Genomic DNA, 21482 nt, shown 5'->3' with positions numbered 1-21482 from the left:
GACTCATGCAGTGCAGATAAGATATGACAATAGACTAGTGTTGCAGCATTTACACACACATCCTACACCCTGAAGACATTATTTTAGTGAGATCAAGGGTCAGGTCATCAACACTGACGATTAGTTATCAGTATTGTCCTTTGTGTCGCTAGAAAATTGCTAAGGTTTTAAAACTGCCGACTCACTCACACTGACATATACACACACAGCTGTAGTGGATACACACACTTATGGTAGAGCTGGTATTGACCTCTGGGTCGAATCGATAGCATCAATATTAACAGCTCAATAGCATCCTTGCTTAAAGGACGATAATGCTTATTGGTGTTATTGCTGTATAAGCCTCACAGCTGGTTCATGGTGTCAAGAGAATAAAATATAAAAAATTAAAAGAAGTCTGAGTGAATTGAAAGGCTTTCTGTATTGCTGACAGCACACAGCCTTGATTGCTTGGTCAGGTTTATGTATATGGGGAATGGTTGAAAACTGTGTACTGAGCAGTTTCACTCGCCAAGAAATGTAAGTGCTGCTCGAGGGCACATCGGTAGAGATTCAGGGTGAGGAGAGAATATTGGTTAATCCCTGTGTTGACCCAGGGTTACCCAGCAAGTCACGAGTGTGGTTCCCTCAGGCTGCTGCACTGTTTTTGTCCTCTGTGTCCGCGACTCTGTCTCTTCCTGGGGTTAAAGTGTCACTGCGGGATATTCTAATGTTTTATTTCTGAGTTGCTTGTCTGCATTATTGGTTTGTTTCGTGGAGCTTGATTGGGGAAAATAATTGCACCTCATACCGGGATTTTAATAGGGAAAAGAATAAGAGTGTATACGACATTCGTACGGCTTTTATGAGCCAAGAAAATTGTGATCATAGAGTTATTCCGCATGGAACATCTTTATGAGTCATTTTACATCCTGTTGTCGACAGACATAATGTGTCAGCTGTTCTCTCAGAACTGAAACTTTAACATTGAGAGCTGGCTCGGACCCTGGGAAGCCCCATTTGGTTTGGGTGTGCAAATCAGGTTTTTTTCTCTTTGCTCCGTCATAGTGAGTGTTTTGTGCCAAAGGGTGTGTATGTGTGTGCGTTCTGTGTTTCTGACTCCCCCTTGTATATAATATGACTGTAGAAGAGCACTGATAATGAAGCACTTAGGCCTGGAAAAATTAAAGCAACTCTTCAGTCGGCTACACCTTGTTTAATAACCTCACTGAATGTTTATGGCTGTCTTGCCTTCATCAGGGTGGTGTCTGAGGTTGTTTCTGGGAGGCAATATGTCCAAAATCTTCTGTCACGGTATATGTATATTGCCAAATCTGTGCTGGTGGACACACTTCTGCCATCACACAAACATGGACAAGTAAAAAAACACACATACTAGGCTAGGAAGTTGTAGGAAAGTGACTGCACATGCAGAGTGAGATGGTCACGTGTGGTCGTCCACACAAGTCTCTTTAATGTTTTTTTTCTTCTTCTTCTTCTTCTGCTTCCAGGCTCTTATCAGACCCACACAGAACAAAACCTCTCAGCTATTTCAATTGTCAGGAGAGCTGTTTGTTCTTGTGTGGCAATCGGGCCACAAGGCCGCTATCTTGGGAATCGACTACAGCTGCAAAAAACCCCCATCAAAAGTCATTTATTCCTCTTATTCCCCAGCTAATAAGGACCCGGCACGAAATCTCACTTTTCATCATGTCAGAAAATGAGGGTGCAGTTACTCAAAAAGAGCGTCGAAGTAATTTTCAAAAATAGTTGATTGGGGAGAAAGAGGAGGGAGGAAAGTGGAGAGATTGATTGGACAATCTCTGAGTGGAGAAGTGTTTGATTTCGATTAGGGGACCTGCCCCCAGGCCAGTCATCCCAGCTCAGCCCAAATAGTCTTCTCTCTCATCTTCGCAGCACAGAATAGCAGGACGGGCTGCTGGTCGATGTCACTGGGTTATGAAACTCTCAGTATTTTTCCCGTGGCCTATCTAAAGATTTTCTCTGTCTTTTTGTTCTCGACTCTTTGTCTCTTTATCCTGCTTTTCTGTCAATGTTCTTTCATCACCACCACCGGATGTGGTTTGATGGATCTTATCTCTAATAATTATCTTTCACTGGGGAAACCACATGTATACACAGCGTAATTGTTGTTGGCTGCTGGTGAACAGAAGCTTTCACTTTTACTTTTGGGGATTTCTTTAAATTCCATTTCTAATATTTAAAAAAAGTTCACTAATAAGTAACTAATTGTACCAATATAATGGTAATTAACCATATAACAATAACAATATATTGTATATTGTCCTTTACCTTAGATCCATTGCGGCCTTTTTGCTCCCTACATACTTGAATCACCCTGTTACAAATGTCTGTAGCAGTCTGTGTGTGTATGTTTGCAAGTACATGCTCAGGTGTGTGTGTGTGTGCATGCCTTTGTGTTTTTCCCCCCCTTGAGTGTGTAATTCCCTAATGTATTGTGTGTTTGTGGTAGCACAGGGGGGTGGTTTAAACGAAGTGCTCCACTGCTCTGGGGCATGTTCACATGGACTTGGCCCCTGTGCAGGGCCTGTGTGTGTGTGTGTGTGTGTGTGTGTGTGTGTGTGTGTGTGTGTGTGTGTGTGTGTGTGTGTGTGTGTGTGTGTTTCAGAGCGTGAGACGCACAGAGAGACTGATCTCAGCAGTGTGGGATATGCTGATATGATCGTGCAGCTGCAGTTCTCATCATTTACGCAACATTAACGCTTCGGTCGTGTGAGTGTTTAGAAACACGCTGCTGTAGAAACAGCACATATGAATGGGTCTGGATCGCGTAACCATGAGCATGTTTATCCTCATGAAGGCCAAATGTCTGCACAAGGATAGAAAAGTAAATCTTCCAAACCAAGGACGTTTTTAGTCGTCATATTTGCTCCTAGTTTAGGTTGTGGTTAAGGTCCTCACATGCTTAGTAAGCGCTCTTATACTGTTAAAAGCATGCATGTCTGAGCTTACATTCAATAAGAGGCGCTGGATAAGAGTCTTTTCTTTAGTTATAACTTACACTTCAACAGCTGCACCTGTGAAGGTGGTGTCAGAGCTGACTATGGCTTCGACTAACGTGCTGGATTTTGACTTGATTTGAGTGTGGTGAAAACTTCCCACCCGCTCTTCACTCTTAACACTAATCAAACTGGATTTTTTAACAAAGCGATATGATGTCACATTTCCCTGTAAAGTGCTTTGAGACATTTGAAGAAAAAACACATTGTAAATTCTCAGCAGGGAACACATCTACTTCCTGTTTGTGCGCCTCTTGTTCCTGTCCTTGACACCTCTCGTCGCTAAGCAACTCACCATGACAGCAAGTTGGCAGCTCCTGTTTGGCTGCTGGTGTTAGTGGATCCAGTATTTTAAGACCTTGAATACCGCAGATAACTTTTTGAAGTGGCAGAGATGAAGCAACAGCCAACACCATCTTTGTCTTCAGAGCAGAGCTCCGCTGAATGACTGGATCGCTGTGTTGGCAGTGATTCAGTTCATCTGCAGGATAGTTTGTCTTGTAAGGGGATTGAACCTGTGACCTTTTAACTGCTGGATAATGCCTCCACTATAATATATTTATCCTGGGCAGTCAGGGCCCAGTGGAAATGGATGGCTGTGATATAGTTTATACGACATTTAATTGCGAGGGTTTAAGGCCTTGTTCAACATTTATTGGTTATATTATTGGCTTGTATTTTTTTATTGTTTGGAAAATGCTGTACAGGATTATCTTATTACCTTAATGGTGTAAAAAAATATGGTTTCAACTTTCCTCCTTTATTCTTACTCATCCTCTCTTTCTGTCTCTCTCCAGCTTTGCCCCAAAAGTCCGGAGTGAAGGCATCAGTCCAGTCCAGTGGAGTCCAGGTTGGTCATCTATCTTATAATGTCATCTTGTCACATGTGCTCCAGTTGTGCCCTCTTCAACCCATCTGTTCCTGTTCGATCTGACCAGGTTTGGTCTCATCTGGATCTTGTCCCCTTCATCCACTGAGTCTTCTGTCCGTGGAGGCCGGTCCAGCGTTTCAAGCTGGACGGAGGAGAGACGAGCGGGGCCGAGGGCCCGGCCTTTGTGCTTCGACACAGAACTTCAAACCTCATCGAACACACGACAGACAGCACGCCTACAGGTCCCATGAGTCCCCGGGAGAAAGGAGCCACGCCCACCTCAGGTCCTTCAACCAGTCACCTCAGCACCTCCGAGTGCCCTTCACACAGTGGGGTGAGTATCCAACACACACACACACACACACACACACACACACACACACACACATACATGCATGCTGTCATCTGGTTGGTTGAGAGCCATGTGGCGCGGTATGGGTCGACTGGTCACACAGTAAAACTATCCAGCCAAAACACACACCCTCACATTAATAATTAAGTCAGTGTTGCTCGTGAGGAAGTATAATATTCTGTCACTGATGCCGACCAGCATGAGAACACCAGCATAAACATGAAACACCTGCATTTCCACAAATTAAAATCTCAATCAATGCATGAACGGGAATTTCCCTTTTTGAGTATGATTGCAAAGCAGCCTGTAAAACACGTTCACACAAGGTATTGTGGATGTGAGTCATGCACTACACACACACGCGCACACACACACACATTAATGTTCATTAGTAACAGTAATTAGTATACCAACCAATGTAAATGACAAGGGGAAAAAGGATAGAAGGACAAACAACACCATTAATAACATGAAAAGGTTGAAAGTATTCTATAAAAATAATCAAAGATAACATGCAAAATACACACATTTATACATCCTCCAAGCCCCCGCATCCCACCCCCTTTACCCCCCAAATCCTCACAATAATCCATCCATGAGTACATTCAAATTCATATTATTCTCAGGTCTTTGTCTCCCCTGAGAGAAACAAGGCAATAAATAGATGAACAAATACGCGATCATACTGCTGATAATAAATCTGATGATAAAAAAGAACCGAAGGATGTGCTTCCTGTTTGGGTGTTTTTATTGCGGTTCAATCACTCGACCACCTCGTGTGTGTGTTCATACTTCATTTTTTAGCATCAGTTACCCTTTGAAGACCTAATATGTTTCCACAGTTCAAAAAGCAGAATAAACACTGCTGTAAAGTTAATTAAACATTAGATCTTTTGACCTCAACAGATTTATATTTAAAGCTGGTTCAACAATCTTTTGTGAGAGTTTGCTTGTTTTTTAAACCGCACGGTGATGTTAATGTCTGCTTTCATTTCCTTGATGGATGAGTTATCCTTAACACACACAAGGGTCTAAAACAGAGATGACACTTTCAGTGAACAGCACTTAAATGCAAAACCGAAACGATGTGCTCATGACTTCCCTGAAAACACGGCGTGACAGCTCGTCATCTTGCACACACAGTGAAAAGAGGAAAAGAACAAGAAACTTCCCAGAGCACCGTAACCAGAGCAGCTGGGCGTTTGGTGCCTTGCTCAGGGGCAGAGAGGAGACTGGAGCAGGATGTCATCAGTTTCTCAGGCTTTACCAGCAGCATCTTGGAATCTGATTTAGCACGATTTGATCATGAGCCTCTTTCCCGAGCTTTTCAACCTCGGCTTATTATCGACACCCTCACCACCCTCAAGGCTTTTCAGACTCCTCGATGACTCATTCTGTGCTATAGTAATTAACAGTGCATCGTGATAGGTTTGGCTCAGCTTCGCCTGATGTTCAGTTTTAGTTCCACTCCAAAGTGACGTGGTTATTGAATGTGTGCGAGATTCACAGCCCCTAAAAATAGGCCTGTCGTGTCTATATACAGACGTCTTCCTGGAAGGAAAGCAAACACATTTACCAAAAAATGTGCGCGATTAGAATCCCATGAAGGCGAGCTATCGAACTGATCAAACAAACGTGCCAGACGCTCTCCCTCTAAGGCATCGCTTGTGTTCCTGTTTAGACTGTGTTTGTGTGTATACAGACAAAACTGCCGGCCTGTTGTTCGGTGTGAAAGGCAATCAGCGTAGAGCCGCTGAGCTGAAATACAATAGTGTTTGTGTGTGTGTGTGTGTGTGTGTGCGCTGTGTCTGCTTGCGTGTGGTTGTCTTTGCGTCCTTTTTACCTGCTGAAACACAACCCTGATACCTGAGAGGAAGCTCGGGGCCCCCTTGGCCAGAACAGCGAGGGCAGGCTGTCTTTAACACCCTGCAGGTCGCCCTTTGAATTTTTCAGCATTTTCTGTGGGTGTTAGCGTGTCTGGTGATGTGTTTGTGGGGGTGTGGCGTAGCTCTGGGGTTGATAGCACACATCCTGTTCACCATCAGATTGGATGAGCTCTCATTCTGGCAGTTTGATCTGTATTTTTTGTCTATAATTGTATTAGAAAAGCTACAGGGCTGATTTAAAGTAAACTAGAACTCTTTATTTTATTCGAGCTTCCTGTTTTTCAGCCCTTTGTGAGCTTGTCCCTGGTATTTGTGTGTCTTCCTGGTCACACCCCACAGTTGCAGAAAATAATTTTTTGAAACAATAGCTGTTTATCCGCCAACAATTCCAGCCTAATACTTTAGTATGAAAAGTTTGTTCGGAGAATTTGGTGCTCAGAAGTGCTTTAAACAGGCCGTCACGCTTAAAAACGTCATGATGTTTCACACAGTTGACAATAAATTACTGGGATAACCTCTCAAGAATTTTCACTATTCACACGTGCAGCTTCATTCAGGAGCGCTTCTGTCTTGCACCTTTGCACACATGTCACGGTAATGCCAGAATAGATGAGGCAGGCGACAGCCCAGCAGATACCAGTAATGCAACACTCATGGATGCCAACTGCCATAAAGCTCCACAGGTGAAGAAGATGGTCCAAGGCCATGGAGGTCTACATGGCAGGAGACGTTTCCATTTTTAGGAACACGACGCACAAGGAGCTGTTTCGCTGTTTGTGATCTGCTACCGTAAACAAGTCACAGATTCACATGCTTTGCCAGCGGAGTCTTGTGATTGGTTCAGTTGCAGCACGTGAAACTGCCTTCGATGAGACATGCTTGTCCCTGTAGTGTTTCTGCTTTGATTCCAGCACAACCGTACTGGCATTTTCCCTGAAATGTTACCGGGTGTTTAGGTGGGAAATTTGCCTTCTCGTTCTCATTCACACTTACAGGAAATGTTCCTGAAGGGTTCAGGTATAGACTACATGTGTTAAAGCAGCTATAGTGATGCTCTGAAACTGACACTATAGTTTTACATTGGTAATCCCAAAGCGGCAAACTTTCAATGTCATTTAAGTTCAGTTCAGTGTCCTTCACAGATTGTTACATTCGATTAAGACTTGGAGGAATTGTAGACGGCATTAGCTGTGAGGTGAGTCAGTTTCAATTGAGAGTTTGTGCTAATGAAGCTAATGGAAATTAGTTCTCAGGAGAGTGGAGAGCAGATCCTGCTTTTCCTGTCCTTTCTAAAAGAGTTCAACCAGGGAGTGAATAAACAACAGATACCTCTCTGTAAATATGCACCTCAAGCTCTGAAACAAACTTAGTGCACATACTATACACTCAGATGAATGAGAAGGAGAGATCATAAGCCAAAAACTCAAACTGTGGACTTTTTTTACGCACACTTCAACCGCCAAACAACAGAACAAGGGATATGCCAATAAATGGTGAACTGTGCTTTGAGAGTTTGGACCTTTGGGCCCTCTGCACATCCTCTCTCCATGCCAGTGCTTTGTATTGCTTCCATGCACCCGCTCCCAGGCTCAGGTGGATCTGACATCCAGTTTCACTTCCTCTTATTGTACCTCACATCTGTGATTACAATCCCTCAGTTATTCCACCATTTCTATTGTAATAAGGCTTTGTACGTGGAAAAATAGGAATGCTGACATGCTGCCATGCTGCCATGTTTTAAGGGCTACAGTGGGAAGGGAAGTATGTAAGTTCTTTGTGTTTTCAATAACAGAAGAGAAAGCCATTATTGTCATTGTTTTTAGGGAATAAACAGAAAAAAAAGTTTGTGGTTGTGAGCTAATATATGACACTGAAAGTCTGAAATGGAAAGTGATTGAGATGCAGTTTGGATAACGGTGGAAACCACTCTCATAAATATAAGGCTACATCCAGCAGCCAGTTAGCTTATTTTAGCATTAAGGCTGGAAACAGAGGTAACATGGATTTAATCATAGATAGTTGTTGATAAGTAGTTTTGAGGTAACACAAACCAGCAGAACTGAAAAATCCCTCATAAAGCAGCCTTGTGCTTCACAGGCTTTTAAGACCTCCCACCGCTGCAGGTGATGCCTAGCCCCAGTTAGACGTCCAGTCTCCCCTCCAGTGATGCTAGAAAAAAATAGCAACTTTGAAGTGACTTTAAACAGTGATTATCCTTGATTTAAGCCCTCTGACTGTGAGCAGTGTGATAAAAATCTGTGTTACTTTGTTGCCTCGTTAATGCAGATTTTTCATGCCCTCCTCATGGTCATGGGCAAGAACAGAGAGAACAGTTTGTCTTGTGGCAGCCCGAGCACAGAGTCTGCTTTTCAGAGTCTGGCATGTGTGTGTGTGTGTTTGGAACATACTGTCTGTTTTTCAGGGTCTTGGCGTCTTTTCCAAATTGTTTTGGTCCCAAGAGAGCATTGTGCATGTGTGAGTCACATGTCCAATCTGTCTCCGTCTGTGCTGCACAGGGGTTACGGTGTACAAGGGTGAGCTCTTCGCTCATCAGTGTGTTATGAGGTCAGGCTCTGCTGTCATTGGTCCACTGAGTTTCGGCTGAATCTCGTTGGCCCGCAGCCGTTTCCTGGACCCCACCCTCTGCCCAACTGCCGACATGTGACTTTGTTTACATTGAGTCTGAGGTTCCATGTTTCGCTGGAAGGTTTTTCCTCAAACGTCTCGTCCCTCTTCACGTCTTTCTCGCAGCAGCTGACGATAGAGCTCAGCAGAGCTAATTAGAATGGAGGATTCTGCTCAACACACACACGCATGCACACAGGGTTTCAGGTGTGTGTATGTGAATGTCGTTAGTCAGGTGAAAGTCATTAGCCAGGTCTACAGACAGAATGGTTAATGAGTCTGAGGGGAGCTGGATATGTATTTTTTTGTGACAGAGACACAGGGAGAGAGTGGTCTTAAGGGGCTTTTAAGAAAAACTACCTCATTTAATCGTCAGCAGACTGGTGTCTTCAGGGATTTCCTCGGTCCTCCCTTGTTCTCGTGTCTGTGAATCATCCGAGACGGGCTGCATTAGCTTGTGCTTGTATGAAAAGTGTTGGAAGCCTCCGTGCTGTTGTTATTCTTGACTTAGTCCTGCGAATGCACTCCTCTTGCAAAATTTTCGAGGGTAATTTATCCGTCATCTGGTCATTTGTTGTGTTGTTGTGTTTACTATGAAGCTGTTTATGGTTTCTGCAGGACAGATACTGAGCTTCAGTTTTATGTGTTCTGTGAAGTTTTCAGTAAGTTAATGAAGGGATGAGTTTTTATTTTTGTGTAATGCACATAACTATGCTCAGCCCTGCCATGTACAAGCTGCAGAACTTACATTTCCAAACAGAGCTAAAAACGGTAAAAAAGAGATAAAACCAATACAAAACATGCACTCTGTAATGCTGGAGAAACTAATATATCTTGAATAATCCAACTTCAAGAGTACTCTGTACATGGACGAACATTTTGTATGAAAAAAAAAAAAAAAAGCAGATTCATTAAAATAACCGTCATCTTATCGTGCCGTCAAAACTTACAGTGCGCCTGCAACACACTGATAAGGTTAGTTATCAGGCACACACTGTACTAAGGCCACACACACATACACACACATAAATACAGAAAGCACTGTGCTAATTTACGATACTGTGCGCTGTATAGAATCAGTAGAGCTGAAACAATGAGTCAGCTGCTTCATTAGTTTGTCAACAGAAAAACAACCTAAAGCCATTTTGACTTTTTGATCATTTATCTTGTTTTTAGACATAAATCCAAAAAGCTTCACATGTGAATATTTACTGCTTTTATGATATTAAGTTGAGTTGATGCTATCTTTGAGTTTTTGAGTCAGCTTGTGCTTTGAGAAATTGTCATTCGTCTTTTTCACTAACAATAAGTGGTTGCAGACGTATTTGTGCTAGATTCGAATATGGGGTGTTGTTTTAAAGCCATTTGAATTGACAGACCTAGAGCAGATCTGGATAATATGACGTTCATGAGCATACTTAACAATATTCCTCCAAACTTCACCCAAAGCCAAATGTTTGCTTCGAACAGACTAGCAGTGTTTTTAACACTTTGAGCACTTTGAATACATGTCTGGAGTTGTGAAGGTTCCCTCAAGCGTTTCCCAGGAAATCTTTTCCTAGAAACTGAGAACAGTGCTCTCCTGAAGTGTGACGACAACTGGGATAATGATTACTCAACGCACCTCTGTGGCTCTGTGTCCAATGAGCAGCCAGCCTGGGCCGCGCTGACCTCCACGCTGTTGTAGTCATACATGATGAGCTGATGTGTAGCGAGGCCTCGGAGCTGAGGATGGACACATCCCAGAGGGATGGGATCATACCCTTAACCACGCACACACACTTTCACACGGGGAGAAATTTGATTCCTTAACCTCTGCCGTAATGACTTGTCAGAGAGAGGGCAGGCTGAGTCACGTGTGGCCGCCATACTGCAATTCATCCGAGTGGAGTGTGTGTATGTGTGGGAGTGCATGAACGTGAGCACATTAGTGTGTTAGGGATAGCCTTCGTTTCCAGGAACCTCAAACTACTTCACTCCCCCAGCCCGTCTGTCTGTAGTATTTGATCTGATTACAGCAACGTCAGCTGAGCCGTTCACAGCCAAACTGTGTGCATCACCTGCTGCTAAACCTCAACACTGCAGCGTTCACAGCCTGGATTGAGTTCAGTGCAGCAGAACAGATGTTTCACCGGAGAAAAGCAGTTTTCTCTGTCTCTCGAGCTGGCAGCTGGTCATTTTCTGCTTTTCTCTCCTTCAGATATCTGCAAACACCCACAGCTTCCTCTCTGTAGAGCAACGTTGTGTTTCATTTGGTATGAAAGCATTCAAATGCCAACCAACAGACCCACAGCAGCCGTAATAAGGAGAAATTATTCCTGACAGAATTTACTAACTGTTTTAAAGAACGACATGTTGTTGATGTTCTATGAAAAACATGCACCAACCTTTCTTAAGCTAAGAAACACAGTTATTTAAAAGCGTTTTGTGGCTCCAGAGGGAGCTGCAGGATCCTGTCTGTGAAGATTCATGGTTATCCAGAGCCTTCTTCTTTCTATTTAACCTCACTATCAAGGTCATTAGAAGAGTTGAAAGGACAGCACTGTAGTTGGGGAAGAAGAGAGAGACCATCCCTCAACAATTCTGTCCTTTCATCTTTTCCCAGAAGATTTAACAGCTATTCACAGCTGTCCTCATGTGACAACGACTACACCAGGCCTCAGGTCACTCCAGCAACTCTAACAACGGCCATTACACAGCCAGGAACAGCAACCATCCAAGTGGTATCAGTGACTTTGATAACAACCCCACAGAGGTTGAATACCTGAGGCTCCCCACCAGTCAATTAGACGTGAAGAAGCCCCTCTGAGGACAGCCTTGATTCAGCCGTCCTCAGCCTGCATGAAATCTAATAATTTGCCTCATGTGATGTCAGTTTAAGTCAGTTTAAGTAAATGCTAAATGCTCTCAGGGTGTAGAGGCCTCTGTAATCCGCTCCTCATTTCTGCTCGAAGCTAAGCTAATAGCACAACACGTCCGATTCTACAACCGAAATGTTGGTGGTTGAGATGCATTGTGGGCAATGCCAGTTGTTTACAAGGAAGATGTGTGACATAAGAAGCATAGCGTCTCTGGTTCTGCTGCACCAATTTGCATTTGCTTTCATGCTTTGTCTGACCACCGACAAGAATCGAGCCTGGTCACGCGATGACATTTTGGCTAATCTAGACTAGCTCAGAGGTTAGCATGCATTCTCTCCATCTCTTTCTCACAAACCTGACTTCACAAAAGCAAACCGGAGTGCGACTGTGCAGTAGCCTAACAGTAAAAAGGCGGTTTGCAGTGAGAGCGTCGCTGATCATAAATCACTTTGAATGTACAGGTTGGAGGCTAAATGCATCCCATCCATCTCCAGCTCCCTCTCCCTATCTGTGTTGCTTTCTTTATCGTACTGTAATGTGTTAACTAAAGCGCAGTGTGTATGACACACTGTCCCCAATTCCAATCTGTCCTGTGAGTATTTACTGTATTTTACTGCAGTGTGTATCTGAGTGGATCACCGTCCTTCATTCAGCCTAGTGTCATCTGTGCAGGTGTGAATGTGTGTGTATATGTGCACTGATTCAGTGATGGTATGTTTAGTACACGTAGAGGACACCCTACACACACACACACACACACACACACACAGACACACACACACAGAGGTTTTCACACCCTTCAAGAATAACCTCACAAGCCACAGTGAGACCGGCAGCATCTGGATTTAAGCTTACACCTACATTACATGCATGCATGGCCACACCTGAGAAGCTATTACTGACACACACACACACACACACACACACACACACACACACACAAAGACTGCAGAGCGCACGTGACTTAGCTCTCACCCTCTGCTCACATCGTATAGGCAATCACACACACACACACACACACACACACAAACGATGTCAGGTATCACCTCTATCTCAGCGCTGAAACAGTGGATTTAAGAGGATGTGTTGCTCGCCTTCAGGTGTGATTGAAACCTTGCGTGTGTGCGCGTGTGTGTCTTTCTCTCACTGTACACAGCAGCAGACCGAGATTCGTCCTCGCGCGTGATTAAGCGCCGCCTGGACGCGCGTAAGCAGGCGGGCAGATGTCAGACTAACAAACTGCGACTTTAGGAAGCTGAAAGTCTTCACAGGCTTCGACTGTGTGAGACACGTATGTAAACCTCCACATAGGAGACATCACGGTCAACACACCCACTCAAAGCGGGGAGCATGCAGTTGGAGTGTATTTTGCTGGTGGGTCTTTAAAAATGGGTTAGTCATGCATTATATATACAACAGGACTTCTCTCCCTCTTTCTGCAGTCCTCTTGTCTGTCTCTGTCTCGCCACTTTTCTCTAATTTTCTCACTCTTGTCTCTCTTTTGTTCCTCACCCCTCCTCCCCCTCCTCCTCAAATGAAAAGAACAGAGAGTATCTTTTCTACTCACTTGCTTTCAGCAGAACGTGGCATATGTGTGTGTGTGCGTATGGTGAAGATTGTGTGTGTGTGCGCCGGCGTTAAATAAATACACGATTTGTGTTTTCATGCATTTTTTTTTTGCATGCAGCACCTCTTTGTTGTGTGTTAATCAGTTTTGTCCACCTGAATCCACTCGCAGCGTCACTGCTTTTCCGTGTGTGCGCTGCGTGTGGGTCCGTGTGTTTGTGTGTCACTTATGATGAATGACTGAGTATTTATCACAAAGCGCTGGTCATATTAATTCTGTGCCTGGCTCCCCAGCTGTGACAGCTATTGTGTTAAATTGAATTCACACTGTCGGGCTAATCTTCCATTTATAAACGGAAGATTAGCCCGACTATGTCGACATCTGTTCGGTCAAGAATTAGCTCCTTATTCCTTAAAAAAAAAAAAAAAAAAAGACTCTGTTTTAATTTTTGCTTTTTGTAATACAGTTAGACAGGAAGCCCAAATTCACAGCAGTCAGTGTTGTAATCAGTATTAACTCACCTCTCAGTCTGCTCCTGTGTCCCTTGATGTTCCTGTTGAAATTTGAACATTGAACTTTCCACATGTTCATCTTTAGGATTTTAGGGCCTTTTCACACCTGAAAGTTGGAATAAAGGTCTGCATTGCATAAATTAGACCCAGTTAGTCTTGCCTTCACATTGCAATTATGCAAGCGCACGAAAGAGCTAAACAGGGCATACAACGTCCTGTCGTCAGCAGCTACGACAGCTGTCTGTACTTGGAATTGACAACATGAATCCTGCGCCTGTAGAACTACTGATTCTTTACAATCACTCGGTGCATCACAGGACACAACAACACGATTTGTGAAACGTCTCCGTCTGCTTCTCGTCTTTTCAGAGTTTCCCAGAGTGCGATGAGGAGAGAAGAATAAACGAAGAGGACGACAGAGGAAAGGAAGGAGAGGAGAAGGAGGAAGAGGATGAGAGGAGCAGTGACGAAGGGTTCATGGGCATGACTCCGCTGCTGCAGGCTCACCATGCCATGGAGAGGATGGAGGAGTTTGTACACAAGGTAACACACACATGCGCACACACAGCGGTTTCATGTATTTCCTTAGTCTCTGAGAAGTGTCTCCTCCACATTCTGCCCTTGAACTTTTCTGTACAGATGTTTTGGAGCGCCACACATTAAATTCCACCACCCACTGAATTTGTTAATCTTCCCAAGAGCAATGTTTGCTTTACTGAGGCGGTTTAACAACAACACTGAGTAAAACCACGCAGTAAAAGAAACCAATAAAACCATAAAAGCACAATGAAAACAGAGTCTGGTGTCCTGAGCTAACTTCCTATTCTCCGGTTTATTATTTTTTTTATTGTTTTATGTTCTACTTTATCTCTTATACAGAACCTTTCATGAGCCTGGGCACAAACCAAACTGGAAAATGTCCAAGATGCAGAAACTGACTGATGAAAGTGATTACAGTGTAAAGTTGTTTATCTAGTCTTCCTCTGCCATTTACTTTGCCAGAAACTCTCAGAACATGTTCGTGAGTAGATGCATTTCACATCAAAGTCTGATAGGTCACGTTATGTCCTGCAGGGGCTTTAACCAACGACGTGTCATTATCATTATTTATCATTCACATTTATAAGTAGGCCAACATTTAGAGTTTTCAGTGTCTGCTTGTGAGATGACTCTGCTGGAATGTGGTCTCATGAGCTGAGTACACCGGCCTGGACTGGTACACACACACACACACACACACACACAAACACACACACATACTGAGAGTCTGCTGAAATTACAACCAGCAGCTTGTGAATTAGAGAAATGAATCACTGGAGAGAAGCTGTCAAAGGATTCTGTCTGTGCCATATCGGGCTTCACGTTATTTATTTACATCACTTGACCTCGATAGTGTCCATTTGACACTGACACGAACGCTACTCACGCGCGTGATCACACACTACTCCCCTCTTCCACACACACACTCACATCCTGTTTAAAGCACACACAGCAAACAACCAGATTCTCATAAAGGACGTTTCTGGTTGTTTCTCTAATCTTGAATGCGGTTGTTTGTGTCTGTGTCAGGTGTGGGAGGGCCGGTGGCGCGTCATACCTCACGACGTGCTCCCCGATTGGCTGAAGGACAACGACTTCCTGCTTCACGGCCACAGGCCACCCATGCCTTCGTTCCGCGCCTGCTTCAAGAGCATCTTCAGAATCCACACAGAGACGGGAAACATCTGGACACATCTGCTAGGTAGCACACACACCCACTGCTGCTCCTGTGAGGCAAACAGTGCGCTCGCTCCCAACCTGAGCCCGTTCAAGTAAACCTCATTTTAAGAAGATCACTTCGACATCACTTCACAAAAATGTTGTAAACTGGATTATAAACAGAAACAGATGAAGAAAAGCACACACGCTGTGTTACAGCCAGCAGTGGGAATACCAGGAACATTTAATACAACTCTTGAACAAACAAAAGAAAGATTTAGCTAAAGGTGCAGAGCTTTGTTTCTGCTTCTTCACTCGTTATGGTTTTATCCTTTAGTCCAGCTTCGTGAACCCACGCAGGCCACGTAACTAAATCGTAGCAAAGCAGCGAAAACCAGATTATTAGCTTTCATAAGCAGTGCAATGTCAAAGGCTGAGCTGTGAGTTTGTGTAAGAAAAGTAAGAAAAAAACTGCTCAAATCCATCAAATCCCTGCGCATTACTTTTGATTTTGGGTGAGCGCTTTAGAATTAGTTGGATTTGTGTTTGAATCAAACTGTTTGTTCTTTCTACACTTCATTTAAGCCGAAGCATCAATTTGTGTCTCGACTGTACGTTTCTGCTCCCACCTAGTGGTTAAACAGAGATACTGCAACCTAATGTCATTTGAGTGAGGTAATATTAGTACTGTTGATGCTACCATACTTACTTATCTCGTCTTGGTGTGTTTGATTTATGTGTCTCAGCATTTTAAATGTGCATTAATAAGTCCAGGTGATGCTGCACCTGAATACATGGAGACATGTTTCTATCTGAGTAACTCAACGGGGGACGGCAGCATTTGTGGGGCCTTGATTAATATTTAAGCCTCACTCTACCCCCTCGTCTCTCCCCCCTCTGCAGGCTGTTTGTTTTTCCTCTGTCTGGGCCTGATGTACATGTTCAGGCCCAACATGTCGTTCGTGGCTCCGGTCCAGGAGAAGGTGGTGATCGGGATGTTTTTCCTGGGCGCCATCCTCTGCCTCTCCTTCTCCTGGCTCTTCCACACCGTCTACTGCCACTCTGAGGGCGTCTCCAGGGTCTTCTCCAAGTAAGACGCTCATGCTGCAGCGGATAAATGTCCTTAAAGCTGAAGAATTAAGGCATCACGTAGACCACAACCCGCTCTTTGTTTCTGTGTCCAGGCTGGACTACAGCGGGATCGCCTTCCTGATCATGGGCTCCTTCGTCCCCTGGTTGTACTACTCCTTCTACTGCTCCCCTCAGCCCTGCTTCATCTACCTGATAGTGGTGTGCATACTGGGATTGTCCGCCATCACCGTCTCCCAGTGCGACTTCTTCGCCACGCCACAGTACAGAGGAGTCAGAGCAGGTAGAGTGAGATGGTGACGTGATACGTTCTGACATCATGAAATATGAAGACAGATTTATCTGAAGCACACTGACATTTAGGAGTGTGTTTGTGTGTAAAAGGCAACTGTTGCATGTTCGTTCTGATAACTTCACCATGTGACATGTCACCTCCACCCTCTCTGCGTGTGTGTAGGAGTGTTTGTGGGTCTGGGTCTGAGCGGCGTGGTTCCCACCCTGCACTTTGTCATCAGCGAGGGTCTGATCAAAGCCACCACCATGGGTCAGATGGGCTGGCTGTTGCTCATGGCGACGCTCTACATCACCGGAGCCTGCCTGTACGCCGCTCGCATCCCCGAGAGGTTCTTCCCCGGCAAGTGCGACATCTGGGTGAGTGACGAGCAGCCGGCGAGGCCAGCAGGAGAACCTTCTTCTTCACGTCTCTCCCTCTTTGTGCCACTCGTTTCTCTCTCGCACACATTTAATTCAGTCTCTCTCTCCCTGTCTGTCTTTCCTAGTTCCACTCCCACCAACTATTCCACATCTTGGTGGTCGCGGGGGCTTTCGTTCATTTCCACGGCGTCTCCAACCTGCAGGAGTTTCGCTACACGGCGGGAGCGGGCTGCGCCGAGGACGGCACCCTCTAACACACTCACTCATTCACTGGTGTGTTTTTCGGGGAGGCACTGGTTCTGATAATATGCACAGAATTACACACACACACACACATGCACATGAAACCTAAGACATGCACACACACACACGCTCTCCCCCTCACCCAGACTGACCACCGAATTGGGTTGTCTCGCGTGTGCGTGATACACAGGATGTCCTCCCAGGGGGCGCTATTACAGAAGACAGAGAGGGTTTTTGTTCTTTCTGTCCCTCTCGTCTGTCTGTCTGTCTGGCCACCTCCACCTCCTCTGGCTCCGTTCACCATAAAACCACTTCTGAGACTCTTTCCAGGAAGTGTGTGTGGAGGGGGCGAAGCTTTCCGAACCTCCCTTCAATAATCCTGCATTTTCATCTGTGTTGAGTTCTGACATTAAAGAGTTTAATGGTTTGATTTGAAAAGGAAGCGTAATTGTGGCTTAAAGAAAATTTAAAAGAAAAAAAAAACATTTTGGGGTGTTTTTTTTTTCGCTGAATGCAGTTTTCACACGTTCAGCCATGAAAGAATCACTGAGTGGAACATTCTGGATTTCTTCCATGACTGTGAAGGCAGCGGCGGGGGGGGAGATGTTGGGAAGTGGGGTGGGCGGGGCCTTAATAGTCACTTTTAAAAGTTAAAAGAAAAAAAAAAGAAAAAAAAAAACTTTTCCATGTAAATAAGATTTCTAAATTTTGGGTTATAGATTTGTATGAAATATATATATAAAAAAAAGAACAAAAAAAGAAGAAGTATGTTAAAGAGGAGGATGGAGAGGTGCTGTATGTACACTCGCTCCAGCTGATGCGATGGAGAGATGGATGCTTTGGTTGGAGGGAAGCGCTTCAAATAACTTCATGTAGTCTGTGTACGCGAGAGGCGAGGAGGAAGTGTGAGGCGTGGCGTCCGAGTCAGGCGTGTCGTGTCCGCCGCAGGTGGAGTCACTTTTCTCACCTTGAAACCTCGAACTGTAACCGAGGAGGCAGCGGGACGACCTTCCTCTGCTCCGTTTTTCTGTTTTCTTCACTGACATTTGCGCTTAAAACCAAATCTAAAGTCAAAAATCTGATATATATATATATATATATATATATATATATACATTTTGATTTGTAGCCATGTTTATTTTGATCAGCGGTTTAAGTTCTTTCCTGTGACACGCCCCTTCAGTGATTGGCTGAAACACATCGAGAGGCCTCGCGGTCGTCTCCGTGTCACGTTGGTAAAACTGCAGTATTATGACAGCACAGACGCAGTTGTCGTCTTCCTCCTCTGTGCTCAGATTCACCTGGTCACAGATCAAGGATACTCTGCCTGGAAACACGTTATTCTCTTCTTTGATTGGATGGTATTTTAATTTATCCACTGCTGTTATTCGGTATTATTATATTGCAAGCTTTAATTTTCTTTTCTATTATTTATCGGTTGTTTCTGTCATTTTTTTTTTTTTTTTTTTGAGTCTCTCGCAGCCTAAAAAAAAAGCAACAACAAGTCTCTGATAAAGTTAATGACTTTAAGACTTGGAGACTTTTTAAAGATGTTTTTTTTCTGGCAATAGAAAAATCTCACCTGCACAGAGGAAAGCCAAAACTCGCTCTATGACTGTTTCTTAATTTAGGTTTCTGAGTTTCTATTTGACGGCTGCTGCCTCTGAACAGGAAGTGGAGTTCTGTCTGAGTGATCGGCGTTTCTGCTCTGCATCACACACGTTTTTCTTTTCTTCTCTCTCTCTCTGTTTTTATTTCATCTAGTTTATTTTAATTTATTTCTCTTGGGGAGCGCGTATTATCTGTCGAAGCACACGTTCCGTTCTGATGGGAGTGTTTGATTGCAATAGACCTTTATATCTGCTGTATTGTTCTAATAAAAAAAAAAAGGTTTTTGGAATCTGTCCCTGAGTCTTATTAGTGGTTGATATGAGCACAACACTGAACCATGACATGATAAGCTGGTCAACAGGAAAATATCTGCTTCTCTTTGAAATGTTCATGATGTTATATATTGATTTAGAAAGAAAGTGCATTTCAGTTACAGGAGGGAGTGTTTGTTTTTGTTAAAATATAGAAATACTGAATGAAAATGAAGCAAAGTGTTCTGATATTAGCAAAACAGACAGAATTACTTTTAGCATTTTGTATAAAAGCTGCTCAGTTTTAAAGACACATTTATTCTGTCCGCATTTACCAGCCTTCATACAATGGTACATGCATTCTAATGGTATTATTGTTAGTCTACAGTTATGTATTGAAGTATTATAAAATTGTATTACAAAATGCACATAAAACATCGTTTTTTGTCAAAATAAGCAGCACAAATAATTTGTATGATTATTTTTCTTTGTTGTACTTGTATATATGTTTGATACTTTCAGGTAGAAAAAGAGGAAAAGAAAAAAAAACAAAGTAATATTTCGCTGAAAGTTTAAGTTTTGTAGATTTTAATCTGTTGAAACCACTTGTTGAAGAGGTGACGGGCTCTCCCAGTAAGAAAAGACAGGCCTCAGTTCATAGGCTCACGCCTTCAGCTGCTCCTCATTCATTGGCTGGACTGGATGAAGGGGGCGGTCTTTGGAGGGGCGGGCTGCGGGCTCTCATCAGGTGAAGCAGAAACACCTGAGGGTCCGAGGGGCAGCCATGACGGCGCCGTAAACTGGTTTTGTTTGTTTTGTTTTTCACCGATTTTGAGGAAAAGATTTGACGGGTGAAGCTCGAAAGCTGAGCCGCAGCGGGTGGAGGCTCTGCGCGGACCATCCACCCTGCAGGTGAGCCTTCACAACACGACAACACTCCCGCTTCAGTCACGGTACGAATACTGCAGTACAGCACCGGAAATACTGCAGTACAGCTCCTGCCATGAAAATGTTCTTTACGTAAAAGTATGTGAGTATAAAGAGTAAAATGTACTGCAGATATTGCAGTAAAAGTATTCAGTGCAGTAAAATGCCCCGTTTGGTTCTATCAGATTATTCTAAAAGCAGCGTTTTAATGTTGTAGCTGGTTGAACTGGTTTGAGTGAAGGACCGCAGCTGATGGTTATTGTCATCACGGATTCATGTGCTGATTATTTTCTCCATGAATCGATCGATTATTTGGTTCGTAAAGATTCTGAAAACAGTGAAACAGAAGAAAAAAAGACTGAAACATGTTCAGCGTAGTTCAAGCATCAGCTGACTTTCAGTTTGTGTCTCAGCTCAGTTCATGTTTGATTGACGTGTTTCCAGATGATTCAGACTTTTAAATCACGGACACTCACCGCTGTCGTCAGTGGTTCGTCAGTTTGGACAAACAGCACCTCTTTCTTTATCCCTGCTCCCAAATCAGTCCTTTGCTGTAGTTTGTGGTTTTCCAGATGACGTGTACTCACCTGTCTTACCTGTCCGCAGCTGCTGTGCGAGAAGTCAGTTTGCAGGCGAAATCTCTGCACATGATCTCAAAAAACGAAATTTTCAAAGGTCATTTATGAGCACATTAAAGCCACACAGTCTGTCTGTTTATGGGCTGAATGTAGAGGACATCATGTGTCGTGTTTGGGCTCATAGTGTCTTGATTAAATATGATGGAAACCAACTTAAGAGGGATCGACACGTGCGCAGAGTTCAGGTTAAAGATGTTAGACTCTGAGTTTCTCTGAGCATGAAATGAGATCGGTTTTGGAGGAAGTATTCAGATCTTTACTTCAGTCATAGTACTGATTCCACACTGTAAAAATACTCTGTCGTAGGTAGAAGTCCTGCATTGAAAATGTTGCTTAAGTAAAAGTATGAAAGTTTAATCGTGATCAATGAATCATGTGTCTCCTGTGACTGTTACACTATTTTGTGTGATTAGATCGTTATTTTTCATGCATTAATGTAAAATAATGCTTTTATATATGGTTACTGTCGTAGCTGTGTTTGAGGTGGAGCAACATTGAACTGGTTTGTGTGGGAGTGCAGCTAATCGATCGTTTCTGTTCTGGATCAATCTGAAGATTATTTTAGGAAATTATTCCTGGTTTGTAAAATTAAAAAAACAAAACAAAAAACCTCAGAATTATTAGAAACAAATCCAAATAATTACAATTAAAAGCAGCAAATGTTCACATTTGATGAG

At 43.6% G+C, this 21482-nt stretch overlaps 1 protein-coding gene across 2 annotated transcripts in view; it reads left to right on the top strand.

Moving 5' to 3' along the window:
- adipor2 (adiponectin receptor 2) overlaps positions 1-19284 on the top strand; it is a 28659-nt gene extending 9375 nt beyond the window's left edge. Inside the window, exons 2-9 of one of the 2 annotated variants that reach the window (XM_076722505.1) lie at positions 3818-3870; positions 3959-4225; positions 14064-14237; positions 15264-15435; positions 16296-16482; positions 16577-16764; positions 16939-17132; positions 17261-19284. In XM_076722505.1, coding sequence (XP_076578620.1) covers positions 4139-4225; positions 14064-14237; positions 15264-15435; positions 16296-16482; positions 16577-16764; positions 16939-17132; positions 17261-17389 — 1131 coding nt within the window. In that variant the 5' untranslated portion in view covers positions 3818-3870; positions 3959-4138 and the 3' untranslated portion in view covers positions 17390-19284. Of the gene's footprint in view, positions 1-3817; positions 3871-3958; positions 4226-8844; positions 8962-14063; positions 14238-15263; positions 15436-16295; positions 16483-16576; positions 16765-16938; positions 17133-17260 lie in introns of those variants that run through there. The other variant, XM_076722506.1, reaches the window with a different exon arrangement.
- The last annotated feature ends 2198 nt before the right edge of the window (positions 19285-21482 follow it).

Source organism: Chaetodon auriga, chromosome 22 (genome assembly GCF_051107435.1).
Source record: "Chaetodon auriga isolate fChaAug3 chromosome 22, fChaAug3.hap1, whole genome shotgun sequence".
NCBI lineage: Eukaryota > Metazoa > Chordata > Actinopteri > Chaetodontiformes > Chaetodontidae > Chaetodon > Chaetodon auriga.
Note: the sequence above shows the minus strand (reverse complement) of the source record. Positions and strands in the feature narration are given on the sequence as shown.